This window comes from Lepidochelys olivacea (genome assembly GCF_965140295.1).
Source record: "Lepidochelys olivacea isolate rLepOli2 genome assembly, chromosome: 5".
Lineage (NCBI taxonomy): Eukaryota > Metazoa > Chordata > Testudines > Cheloniidae > Lepidochelys > Lepidochelys olivacea.
The window spans coordinates 121,838,285-121,852,576 of record NC_140415.1 but is presented as its reverse complement, the minus strand read 5'-3'; the positions used below and the strand labels follow the sequence as shown (position 1 = coordinate 121,852,576).

The 14,292-nt window shown below is 41.9% G+C and overlaps 1 protein-coding gene across 6 annotated transcripts in view; it reads left to right on the top strand.

Moving 5' to 3' along the window:
* The window catches only part of SUSD1 (sushi domain containing 1), a 105,413-nt gene extending 103,168 nt beyond the window's left edge, over positions 1-2,245 (top strand). For 5 of the 6 annotated variants that reach the window (XM_084628427.1, XM_084628424.1, XM_084628429.1 and 2 more), the window contains one exon: positions 1,022-2,245. In XM_084628427.1, the coding sequence (XP_084484553.1) occupies positions 1,022-1,157 (136 nt within the window). In that variant the 3' untranslated portion in view covers positions 1,158-2,245. The remainder of the gene's footprint in view (positions 1-1,021) is intronic. The other variant, XM_084628425.1, reaches the window with a different exon arrangement.
* Positions 2,246-14,292: the final 12,047 nt, after the last annotated feature.

Genomic DNA, 14,292 nt, shown 5'->3' with positions numbered 1-14,292 from the left:
ACACAGAATATAACATGTGAACAGCACATGGACAGAGCATGCTGTACAGGCTGCAAGTAACCAAGCCAAGCCAAAAATGTGTGTGGTGTAAAGAATTGCAAATGCAATTTGATGTGTAAATATACATAAAGGAAGAGTTTGTGTAAATTTGGATGTGTGGTACCCCGTATACCTATCCCCCTTGAGTCTGATCAACTCAGCATAACTTTGCTGTGTGCCAAATAAAGGAACCCGAGTGACTAAATCCAGAGTGGAACTGAAGTGTTCTCCCAGAACTGGACAAGGGGTTCTGGAAATGGTGTCAGAGGGAATCCCACCAGTTGGGTTATTATTTCTGTGGCTTCTAACACCAGAGAGAGCTCCCTTTTAATGTAGGCCAGCATCATCATGTAAGTGCTGAGTGGCTTGGGTGTCTGAATGACCGAATGACAGCGGACCAGGTTTTGAATTCATATTGAAAGCTGCTTATTGACTTGACTGGGGCTGTTCATCTGAATAACTTCTCACCCGTGGCAGTAAATGCTTTCCAAATCTGGCTCAGGAAGAGACCTTGAACTCTGGGGTGTTTTACAGCCATAGAGAATATATACCTTATTTTTTCAAAAATAACTTTAAAATATGCATTCGCCCAAATTTGCTTAATAGAATTTCCTGTACTTCCCTCACCTCCATCTGTTACTCACTCCTGACATTGGGCTTCCCATACGGACATAGACGTTCAGTGGCAAGACTGCAGCACTCCTGTAAGCTGGATTTGTACCTGAGCTCTGTCGGTGCCAAGGCTAAACTAGGGCCGTGCTCTTTACAGGACATTTCCACGCTTAGAGTACGCTCCTTCTAATACTATGCAATAGTAGGAAAGTTTAGCATTTATATAGTGCCTCCCATCTTCAGAGCTGTATAGAAACCTTCTTGCCTGTTTATCTTCTAAATAGAAACTAGTTCTCCTGTAAGTTCTGTGCTTCAATTCTTATTTGCATATTTGTTTACCTAGATTTTTTTTTCCTTTCTCCCTCACCAGTTCTTATCTCCACAGCACAGTTCAGGTACCTCCAGCTGCACTGGCCAAAGGAGTATCCTATGAGACTACCATGGATGCTGCAGGAGTGGGGATTGCATCATCTTTCCTAGAGATTGAAAGTGTGTCTCTTCTGTAATGCATTCATCCCCCATTTGCCTGGAAGACAGAAGGAGAGAGAATCTAGAATCTGTTTGTTACATCAATACTGCACTGCCATTTACTGTATCTGCACACCCTACACCAACGACTACATGAACAGGTGGCGTTTGAAGTGGAAAGTGAGACGCTCAGACATTCCTTGATTTTTCTTCATTACTTTTAGCGCAGTTTAGGACTTTCACCAAGGTGTGTATGTCAGAAAAAACACACAAGGACATTTCCAAGCCTCTAGGTACAGGCCAAAGGCTTTTAACCCTCCTAGAAATGTGGGTTCCTGGTATAACAGCTGTCTTGGAGCATGTTGTTGTAGTTAGTAATATATAGTTCAAATGAAAGAACAAAATTCTTTTAAGGCCAGACAGTGTTCTGATACCCTTCCAATGAGTAAACTTTACTCCATGAATGGTCCCATTGATTTCAATGGGATTACTCAAGGAGCAAATTGGTATCTGAAAATGAATTAGGTCCATAATCTGTTTTAGTGAGAGAACACTAGCCCCATCCCCCACAAGATAAAACCAAAAAGCAGCTGTTGCATGACCAAATAGAAAGCTCAATCAATTAAAAGTAAGTTTAGCTTCAGTAAAAAGCTTTAAAGTGTTCTAGAGTTGAATAGTTGCGCTTAAATGTGTGTGACCAAACAGGTGTGTTCAGGAGGTTTTATGGATGACTGCAAATAGCCTACAAAATGCTGCATGCACCTATAAAACATTGACATAAGTGCAGTGTGCTAATCAACCGGGCAACGTTACTGGTTTGTGGGGTTTTTTTAAATAAGGAGCTACATGCCTTCAGCTATAATTTATTTCATGTCTACACTTCTGTCATAATTTACAGCTGTGGAGAATCATGAAGATCACATGTTGTTTAATGTAACATCTGGTTAATGTAACCTGATATGGATAAAATTAGCCAATTTGCTGCGATGTGTTCAGGATTAGTGAATTTTTCCTGTATAAGAAAGTTTCAAGTACTTTTGGTTTTACTTCAGTTCCTGTTCAGTAGTCACTCCAGAATGATAGCAAAATCATGCTAACTAGTGAAATAAAAAGATCTTGGTTTTTAGCCCTGTGTTGTCTTGTTTTTCCAAGTTATGACTGTTTTTGGTTGATGTTTGCTTCCGTACTCTGTATCAGGGTGTACATTAATCTTTTTGTTTGTTTTCATATGTTTCTGGCCATTCTTTGCAGGTTGTTTTATGTTTAGTCACACTATCTCCAATTTTGCTTGTGCTGTTTTTTAGCACTAAAAGAGGTTATTTTAAAATGTAAAGTATTACAGACTTCAGGAGTCTGTTGCTACTGGCTGAGGCAAACTGCAATTGAAAATGACATGGGAACCTTTTTATTCTCAGCTTGTGGATAGTGGTGCATTTTCTACTCCTGCGGGCATTCTGCGCCAAAAAATTAAAAATTCTGGGCAAAATATTTTAAAATTCTGCAAATTTTATTTGTCAAATAAATGTGGAGGCTCCAGCATGGCATTGGGGAGCACAGGCCACTGGCTGCACAAAGATGGGAGATCACTATGCAGCTCCCGACCCCAGGACATGGACTCAGCACCCAATCCTGATACAGCACAAAGATCAGGCCTGCCCCAGAAACACCCCAGGGCCCTGCCCCTCCATGCCACATGCACCAGGTGTGAGCAGGCAGGCTCAGCAAGACAGGATCCTAGTGTGGATGGGTTTAGTGTGGGGGGATTCAGGTGTGGGTTGAGAGGGTTCTGTGTGGGGCAAGCTGGGTGCGGGCAGCTCAGTGGAGAATCTGGGTGTGGGGGAGATCTGGATGTGCAGAGGCTTGTTGGGGGGGTTCTGGGTGCAATGGTAATGGGACTCTGCAGGGGGATCAATGTGAAAGTGGTTGGAGCTCAGCGGGGGGAATGTCTGGGTATGGGGGGATAAAGCTTGGCAGGGGTCTGGGTATGGGGGGTTCAGTGGGGGGTCCAGGCGCAGAGGAAATGGGGCTCATGGGAGTGGGTTCTAAGTGCATGTGGGATGAGGCTCTGTGGGAGGATCTGGGCATGAGGGGGTCTAGATGCACGGGGGCTGGACGGATGGGGGAGTAGTTCCCTGTACAGGGATCCCTCCCCTTGCAGCTAAGGAGTGATGGGTGTAGGGAGAGGGAGTTTGCAGAGTATCCTGCAGCTGGGGGAGAAATCTGGGGGTGGGTCTGACCTGGCCCCGGATGCCGTGCAGGGGAAGAGGAAGTCCAGTCCTCCCCAGCCCAGCCACGACTAACAACTGAGCCCAGGGCAGGGTAGGAGCCACCAGCCAGGTCTTCCCCAGTCCCACCCCCTGTCCCACAGTGATTTACTTCTCTGCTGGCTGCCCTGGGCCCCCAAAACATATTGCTGGGGAGGGTCGCATGACGGCTATTGTGGCTTCCCTTTGCTTCCCCGTCAGAAAGTCATTTTTCTGTGGGGAAGCAAAGAAATCTGCGGGTGACATAAATTCTGTGCATGTGCAGTGGTGCAGAATTCCCCCAGCAGTAAACATTTTCAGATCAGTTCACACCTGCAATAGCAATACTTTGGTAGCACCTTTTTAACTAAAGATCTCTAAACATTTCAAAATCTGCCCTTATAGTAACAAGTCTCCAACCATCAGCAACTCAATAAGAACTCCTTTACTGTGCCACAGATTAGGAGCTGGTAATTTGTTCCTTCACTAATTAAGAACAGAAGAGCTTAATTATTCTTGTTGCATTATTGTTACTTCATTTTGCATTTTGTTTAAATTTAACTCAAACCCTAGAGATCTTTTCCATTACTGAAGATAATTAAGAACAAAATGAATGAAAATATATACTACATAAAGTATGTGTATAAATTCTGCTTTGTTTCACCATGGTCCCAATCCTGTGGGAGGTGCTGGAGCATCCATAACTCATAGTGAAGTCAGTGGGAGTTCACGGAACAGCCTGTCACAGATTAGGCTCCCAAAAGACCCGGAGTGCACTGTGAAAAAAACCGTGCATCCTTCTGTTGAAGTCAACAGATAAATTAACATTGACTTCATTGGTGCAGAATCAGGAACATAGAGGCAGTATGGTCCAGTGGATAGGGCACTGGACTGGGAATCAGGAGACCTGCCACTAGCCTCCCATGTGACTTTGGACAAGTCATGTCACCTCTCTGTCTATTTAAAGTTTAAACAGTTCAAGGCAGGGACTGTCTCTCACGTTGTGTTTGAACAGTACATAGCACAATGGGGCCCTGATCTGTTGATGAGGCACTACTGTCATGCAAATGGTAAATATTTATAATCGAGGAATAAACCAGTTTCTATAGGCTTGGTCATGTAAGGTGCCGCACAGCCTGAAATCATCATGACTTCTTACTGCAGAAGTGGGAACATAGCAATTCACAGGATTGGGGCCTGTTACTCCTGCTAATAACCAGAGTGCAACAAGGCTGGAAGCATGTTCCATCCATAGAATATCTGTTGAAAGAAGGAAAAATCTCATGGTTTTTGCCCTTTTGTATGTATAGCCATCCAACATTGTGACAGATGAAAGGAAATACGACAAAGTCAGTCAATCAATGGTGCTTGACAGTAGTGTGAGAGAAGAGCCTAATGCGCGAGTGGCAGACCTTCCCACAGTGGCTACAGGTCCACTTGCCAGATGGAGATTGGAGCACACACTGCTTCCTGGCTCGCCTGCGGGCCTCAGCCTGGGCTCTCTGATGACTCTCCGTGATAACTGCACCAGCCTTCACCCAGCTTCTCCAGACTGACGAGTTGTGGGCAGAGCTCTCCCAGTTGTCAGTGGGAATGCTGAATTTCCTGAGACCTTGCTTGACCTTGTATCGGAGTTTTGTCCTTCGTCTGCATTGCTGGCAGTCCTTGGGTTGGCCATAAAGCACAGCCTTCGGCGGAGGATCTTGAGGCATATGCTCCATGTGTCCCTGCCAGCGAAGCCTGGGAGTATCCAGCGTAGCCTGCATAGTCTGCAGGCCAGTTCTCTCAAGGATCTTGTTGTTTGTGATCCATTGGTCCCAAGTGACTTCAAGGATTTTTCTGAGATAGCAAAGGTGGAAGCTGTTCAGTCTCCACTCCTGCTTGGAGTTTCACAGCAGGAAAGGAGGGTACTTAGGAGACAAGCCTCATAAACAGACACCTTTGTGTTCAGGGTTAGCAGCTTGTTGTTCCAGACACGTGAGGTAAGATGAAGAAGTTGGAAGGGAGCTTTTTAGCCACCTTTTCTACAGCCTTCCCGGAATTGGGGTAAGCAGGCCACCCCTAAATAGGGCTGCTTGGACATCTGAGCTGCTACCGAACACCTGGGTCCTTCCCCACCAGGACGAGTGATCATCCAGCACAGACCTTCCACATGTACGCTGAGGCAAAACAAAGAAGGAAGGGGTTGCCATAGGCCCTCCACATTTTCTGTCAGCAGGGACTACAGAACTCCAACTGCAAGACAAAGGTCAAGACCATTCGAACAGGCCTGCTGCAGCTTCTAGCCAGAACCCCACTTTGAGTTGAAGGAAGCACCCACCTTATCATGTGCACAATTGCGCCTTTTCAAGATGGATGTGGTCCCAATAGTGTGGCTCATCCACTACTCTGGGGACATTTCTTTCACCTAGTGGGTTCCGCTACCCTGCCCTTGGGTGGCATTGGGGCTTCCCAAGGGGAGACAGGTTTATTGACTGGCACCTGTCCATGCATCTGGTGGCGAATCTCAAAGGGAATAGCCACACATTACCCTTTTGTAGAAGTATGAGGGGTAAAATCAACCAGACACACTAAAATAATTTTCAGTCACTATAGCAAAGGTTAAAACGTCTATCAGATGGAAGCAATGTGCTCTTTAATTCAGCTTTGCATAACTGGCATGACCATTTCCTAGACCAAGTACAAAATCTGCTCATCTGTCTTTTACCATGAGGCTAGATAATGAGAAAACAAATGTTGTTTTACTTGTATGCCGAAAAGAAATTACTTGGAGCTGGCAAGAATTTTATAAAGCTCCTTTGGTGGATAGAGCAACGGTTCTTCATTCCTGTAAATGCTTCTCACTTCTGTTCTACTGAAACTTCACCTAAACTTGGAGGGGCGGGGGGGGGGCAGATAAATAAGATCAAAATTTAGCCCTTGTCCTTGTTGGACAGTTTTCCATACATTCATAAATCCCTTCTGATTTTGGAGAATTTCTTTCATGAACATTTTTAAATTGCTCTAAAGTTTTCTTAACCTTTTAAACCTGAAAAATTATATTTAATTCTGCTTAGCCAAAATATAAAATAAATGATGAGATACATACTAAAAATAAGTTTGAAAAAGGTCCACCGAGAAGGACCATTGTCTGCCAGATACAGTCATGTGAATCTGGAGTCAACATATTTACTCTTCTGTGTGTTGTAAAAATAGCCACGCTGAGTGAAGCAAGTCTGATCTGGGTAAGGTGCTAATGATAGCTGAAGGCTAGCTCAATTAGGCTTCCATTAAGTGGGTTTGTGCTCTTACACTGACAAATATTTAATCAGAAATTTGATCTTTAACCTTCCAATTAAGTAGTTTTAGCTGAATATTTGGTATTTTTAAAAAAGGAAATGATAGCCCCAAAGATAGCCCTGAAATAATTCCATATGCCACAGTGCTGTGGTTCCCATCGGTTCTTCACTATCTTTTGCCAATGTTTAATGCTTAATGTTTTTTTTTGCCACATCTTTTTAAATTAATCTCTTGATCTGATACTCAGGATATGAGCTCCACTCTCCTATTCATTAAGGCCATGTGCTATAATCTTGGATCCCAATTAGATTAAAGCCCATTGAGATCACCCTGATTACAACACTCCTTTCTAAAACTCCATTACCGTGTTTTAAGAAGATGCTTGGTATAGCTGCAGTGCATATGCTTGCATCACTGCAAGAGTATTTTAAATAAGGTATTGCCTCTTCGTCATAAGCTGCAAATAACAAATGGTTTGTAGTTACCCTGTTACCTTATTTCTGTCTTCTCTATGTGAGAGGCATCTCGTGTGGGCTGTTGTAAAACTTTAGCATTGATGTGAGCTATTGTGACTAAATGTCAGATCATAACTCAGTGATTCAAGTTTAATACTTTCTGCCATAACTCACTGGCATGCCTGTGAGTTGGGTTTCTTTATTATAGGTGTAACAGAGCCAACAATTCAGAGACATAGAAAAGTCTGGAAGGTCTCAGCTATACTTGGGGTGCTACTACTAAATACAGCTTTGCCGGTTAAAGATACTGCATTCTGAGGAAAAGGAGGTTTACATCGGTGGAAAGTTGTGGAAGTAAGTACGTTCTATGATGTCTTGGGAAGCATGGGTTTTCAGCTAACCTCTGCTTTACACAAGCATTATCCAAGAGACATTGTTTGTCTCTGTACCAGATCTTGAGATTTCCTGGCTTCCATTCTCACCTTGGGCCATAATGTATAGAGTGGACTCTAGCTGAGCTCCAGCATAAGTTCCTGACCCCTATGCCAGTAGCCCTCCACACAGCAACCAACAACTCTCCCCAATTCCAGCAGCCAGACAGCCCCTCTATCCCACAACCATTAATTCCTCAACCACATGTCATCTAAGCAGCCAGCATGCTCTCTCCAACACATCAGGCTAGGTTTACTCCCCTCACCATCCTCCACTGGCATCCACAAGCCCCAGCACCCAAAACACACCCCTTGTTTCTTGTCATGATCAAAATCCCATAATCCTGTGCAACAGCAAAGAACAGTGTGATACAGTGGGTCACCTGGTTTTTTGGTTTTTTTTTTTTTTTTTTATTAAAAACCAAGGAAGTTTGAGAAGCCCTGGTGTGTGACAGCATGCCTGGCAGATTTCACCCACAGGTATCCCACAAGCAGCTGCAGAGTTTTTGCGTTACTTTGTTTCAGAGACAGCCACCAAAATTCAAATCCAATTTCAGAGTTCAAACTCCCCTCAAATTTGTGCACTGGAGGATTAATTCAGCCCTGTCTCTAAATTCAAGTTAGGCATTATCTTGGTGACTAGAATTAGTGGAGATAGTAAAAAATGGTATAAAGTCTTATGAGTTACATCAATATCCCCCAAATCTAGACTACTGCAGTAACACCCAACACCCCACCATAACAGATGCCAGGGTACAGTTTCCATAAGTTTCAGTGTAATTTGCTGCCTGTGACACTGAGCAGAAAGGGGCAAACAACTAGCAGGCTAAATGACCCAAATTCAACTTTTAAAGCCATATTAGAAAAGTAGATAAATGGTCATTAGGGCCATTCCTTATAAATAGCTAACAACGCCATGCTAGACAGACTTAAAGCTTTGAAATGCAAACCTGTGTTAGAGAATTAGAACTAATTGCATTCATATGTGTTTACTTGAATCTCATTAGATGTTAACCATGCAACCACATTAGCTTGTGGATGCTCATTCACTTTCATGTCTTAATTACCTTATAGTATGCTTGTGGATGGGTCAGTCAACCTTAAGGTCAAAGATGTAAGATCTTGCAGAAAATAATATTACTTACATTACCTTCAGCTTAAATTATCTGTGCCCTATTGAAATACCTTGATAGTTTGAACGGATAGTTTAGTTTACCTGTGTATACACAGGAAACAGGGATTTTTACTCCAAAGCAACGATGTGATTTACCTCTTCTTCATTCAAGAAATGTCTGCTGTGTTGAGTACTGTCAAGATGCTATAGTAGCGTGCCAGAGATCTGTAAAAGAACTCTAGGGTCCCAGTCCTACATCTCAGATCTGCTTAAGTGTGGACGGGAGATGCTTGAGTCACATGATTGAGGTCGCCAGTACCAGTCTGGATTACCCTGCTGTTTCTCATGGAATAATTTATATGGACTGCCTATTTGGACTATAACCTGAAGAACTGATTTTGGAAAGAACTTTTTGCAACTTGGCAGCTCACTGTCTCTACTATGAAACTGACCTACAAACTTTATTTATATTACTATGTCTAATGATCTTTTAATCACAGTACTCTCTCTTTTCTTTTTAATAAAACTTAGTTTAATTAATAAGAATTGGCTGCAAAGCATGTGTGTGGGTAAGATCTGAAATATTCCTTGACCTGGTGGGCAATGTGTCCAATCCCTTGGGATTGGTAGAACTTTACACATGATGAACAAGACTTTCAGTAATCCTCACCTTATTTGACTTGGCTGTCTGGATGGGAGCTCAAGGCTGGGTTGCTCAAGGCAGAGGTACAGATAATTCTGGGATTATGAACTCTGCCCTAGCTAGAAATCTTTCTACAGTAGAATGTCAGAGTTAAGAACACCAGAGTTACGAACTGACTGGTCAACCACAAGCCTCATTTGGAACTGGAAGTACGCAATCAGGCAGCACCAGAAACAAACAAACAAAAAGTAAATACAGTATAGTGCTGTGTTAAACATTAATTACTAAAAAATAAGGAGAAATTTTAAAAAAAGATTTGACAAAGTAAGGAAACTGTTTCTGTGCTTGTTTCATTTAAATGAAGATGGCTAACGGCAGCATTTTTCTTCTGCATAGTAAAGTTTCAAAGCTGTGAACTTTTGAAAGAACAACTGTAACATTTTGTTCAGAATTACAAACCTCCATTCCCAAGGTGTTCGTAACTCTGAGGTTCTACTGTATTCCTGGTCACGGCATTGCTGGGAAATTATAAAAGTCTCTGTGCCATACCATTTATGATTAACCTAAATGTGGTATGATGCTCAGACAGTTTTCAAAGGCAACCTCATCTTTGGAAGGCATCTGAACAGACTCCATGAAATTAGTTGGTGACTTCACTGTTCTTCCTGCTGGACAGGAGCAGGTGTCTGCATCACAAAAACCACCTACACCATTGGCACCCTTCTTGGCAACGTGAGCTGTGATGCTCGGAACAACACGGAAATGGAAATAGCCGCTTTGCTCTGATGGTCCTTCCAGAACCGGGTTGGTGGAGTGTGAGGAGGAAGCTTGTGCTAACACCACTCATGCAGTACCCATCTGGAGACAGGCCAAGGGGTTCCCTTTTTAGGGTTATGAAATTTGGCACCTTGCACCATCATGAACAAACAGTCACTCTCTGGGCCAGACCTACTTTCCAAATTCATGTTACTTGTTTTCAGTAAATGTTTCATGCAGGTTCTAAACTGAGCAAGCAAAGGGGACTTTTTACTGGGACTTTCTAAGTCCAAGGCAGCATAGTCTAAACATTTCAGCTGCAGTTGTTCATACTTTATATCCCCTGGTGATTTAATTTTGGGGGAAAAACACAAATCTGAAATACATTGTGCTGTTATCCCCATCTTATTATTGTACAGGTGCCCAAAGGTGTGCTAGGCAACACACAGCACAGAGAGGCTGTAAACCCCTTGGGGCAGGGACCATCTAATGTTAGACATGGAAATGACAAGTGCAGATGGGATTGGGTAAGGAAGGGTAAAGCAACAAGATCATGGTCATTTGGGTTGGGGGGCGAGCACGTGGTGATTCCGGGGGAGATTTTCAAAGGCACAAATGGGCTTTGGACACCTGACTTCACTGGATTTCACTTCATGCCTTTGAACATCTCCTTGTAACTTACTCCAGGATGTTTTGATTTTTATGATGGTTTATATCAGAGATGATTTTCCTGTTGTGGGCACTATGGAGGAGATGAGCCCCAAGGAGAAACCTGAATGAGAAGAGTGGCCTGGGGGACCAGACAGGGGGGCATAAATCAGCATCAATCAATCTTATAAACCTTTCCCAAAATCCAAAGATCAGGCTATACTTTATCAAATTCTCTGATTTGCCTTTTAAACAAGTTTATAGCCAATCAACAAACCATATGAAATTCCATTCTGCAGTGTGTTTCTAATGTGCCACCAATACAAAGTCATCGTAGGCATTTTAATGCCAGATGTGAAATTTACAATTCCTTTTCAATTGCCTGAAACACACACACAAGCATAAATAAAACCTGAACCAACCCTGTCTGTGATGCAAGTGAATGGCAATTAAGAAAATCTGCCAATGGACGGCAAAATTATGCTTCAGCAATATTTCAATACTTCCCCAGTATACCAGATGCCACAGAGACAAACAGATGCACCAATCCTTTTATGTGATTAAAACAACAGAGAACATAAACTGCATTTAGAAGGTCTGGATATGATCAGATTGCATTTAACACCACATCAATATTTTACTACCATCCTGGTTACATGCTATTTACTTTGCAAGAGTTTTTTTTAATTGTAACAAAATTGGTACTAAATGTAGGCAAACTTGTCCCAGGATTTCAAGTAACTTTCCTGTAAATGCAGGATTTCAGTGCTGTATAATATAAGCCTCTGCTCCGTATCTTCGTGTCTTTAGAAAAGTTTTTCTTACAATTCTGGGCCAGATTCTCAGTGTAAAATCAGTATTATTCCATTTAAGTCAACAGAATGTTGCTAACTTACACCAGATGAAAATCAACCATTATATTTTTACTTAAGACAAATACCCTGAGAGAGACAGGACACATCATGCACTTGCACTGAGATATTAAACACAACAGCACTAAAAAAGTTAACGTTATGAATATTTCCCAATACTTATGCACGGAATTCATTAATTCGGCCATTATTTACCTATATGTTGTAGTTTTGGTTGGACTTAAAATCAATTCTGATAACTGAGGTTTGCAATATTGGAGGGAGTTCTCAGGTCATTGATGGACATTAGGAGACGTAACCTTTCAGGCAAGGGGGAGCCTTTGTTAGCAGAGGTTGTTCTGTGGCTTGTTTAGGAAGCTGCTGCTCCTGTTCCATTTGTTTGCTGGCTACTGAAATAGGTTTGAGAATTCAGTGAGAACCGCTCTGTAATAGTCGTCCCCCAAGTTCAGATTTCTGAAGGTTGAAGGTTTCTTTTTACCTGTGATGTTCCAGATGTTCCTATTTCACTGTGGTATCTAATTATAATAGTGAAGTATATGAGAATTAGAGGGATACATAAGAGTAGAATTTGGCCCTTAATGCTTGTGAAGTTCTTTGAAAATATGAAGGTCTGTGCAAACGTTAATTAGCTTTCACAAAACCAGTGTGAGGTAGATTAGTAATATCAGCTGCACTTTGCAGATGTGGAAAATAAAGGCACCGTATTTCCTTGGGCTCCTTTGAATCCCAGCCTAGGTGACTTGCCCAAGAACACACAGCAAAATGAAGAGCCACAATTAGAAGTTGAGAGGATTCCTGTCCTCCAGTTGTGTGATCAGTCCACTCTGCCATGTTGTAGTTTAGTAATCAAAGGAACACTGTTTTCTAATGGGTATCTGTGATGCATCTGGTTGCCGCCAGAAGATGCAGTTTCTGCTCCCACCTCCCCTTAAAGACGCACTCCATAGTAAACCCAGCAGTGTTACTAAAAGACCAAACGGGGTATCTCATGTTGCATTTGATTTGCAACCCCCACGTCAGATCAGATCTATTGTGCATTTCTGCTGGGTCTTTTGGGAATACTGTGCAGGAATGAAGGATTTCTTCATACCGCATCTTTGCCAATAATTGTTGCAATATGAATGAGTCAAACAGTCTGAAATATTTAAACACATTTTTGCTTATTAGTTACAGGCTTTGGGTATTTTGCAATGGAAAACCAAAACATCAGTGGTGAAGCATGACAAATATCTAATGTAATAATGAGGCATTCTTGTACTGGAAGCATTACTGCAACAGGAGTTTAATGCAGTTTAACTAATCCACTTGATATTCACACCTTTTAGTTAATTTGGATTAATTTTCCTGGGTGTCCCTGTGTAGACAAGTCCTAAATTCACACTGTAGCTGAAATGTTCCATTTGCATGAGATTTTATTGATTTAAAAAGTCTATTCCATAGTTTGAAAATAGGCAATATCCTGTATACACACAACCACTTCACACAAAAATAATATTTGGTAGATTCCCTCAACAAGTGACAATCCCATTCTAACTCTAGGAGTAATGCAATTTTAATCTTAAGCCCCTAAAAGCCAGCACACCACAGCACAGATCTAGAAATGAGTCCCAGTCGATACTAAATTAGCACGGTAGTGAAAACCTTTCCACCCAGGCCAGTTTTTGCTACTACAGATTCTGCATAAAGATGCTTTCACTTACTCCCAACGTCTTAGCCATATAACTTGGCTTGCTATTGAATAACTGCTTCTAGTTTCTCTTGGGAAATGTATTTAATCGGATCCAAAGTACACCTTTCTATATCAGTTGAAGGCTCTATATCCAGGAAGATTAGGATTTGCTCAGCCATATGTCTAATGTCTATGATTTTAGAAAGTGACGTGTGATTTTGGGTGCCTCCGTTTTTGGGTGTCCAGCCTGACACTTTAAGGGGGCCTGATTTGCAGAAAGGCCCAAGCATCTGCTCTATGCAAATCAGGCTCCTTTTTAAGTTGTCTCCGGTTGGGGCATCCAAAATAACTCATCGCTTTTGAAAATATTGGCCTGTATCTTTGAAATTTGAAACAGTTGAAATAATCTCTCTCTAAAGTCCTGCAAACTCTTACTTGTGGAGGTGCTAACGTTAAGCGCATGCATAAGGTTTTGCAAGAGCAAAGTCCCTTGAGTACATTTGTATTATTGGACTGACTGTTGTGTAAACAGTTCCCCCTGTGTTAGCACTTTCTCACTGTTTTATCTGAAACTCTTTCAGCGGTATAGCAGTCCATCCTTTGCATTCAGATGCAAATTATTTGAGAACAATTTTTCTCTTAATTTTCAGTTACATTTTATTGATTTATGAAAACTATCATAGATAAACAAGGGGGTGTAACACACCGATGGCTTTCCAGACTCAGAAAACTGGTGAATCAAAGGAGAGGGATGTTCTGGAAATGAGAAGTAACATTTTATTAATCCACCTCTCAGAGGTTAACAAGAAAACAAAATACAAATTATAAGGTAAATTCAGGCCCTGAATAATTAGGTGCAGCTTGTTAATACAAGTGTTCCCACTTGCACCAGGTCTCAAATCTGACCGCATCAACATCTAAACAATTCTCAGAGGCTATGCCTTTCACATTACAATAGACAATCTCAATGGAGTGGGAAGGAAAACAATACCAAATGTAGCAGGAAATGTGCATTTGCTGATAAAGCAATGGGCAATGACACAAAGTCCCAAAGGATTAAAAG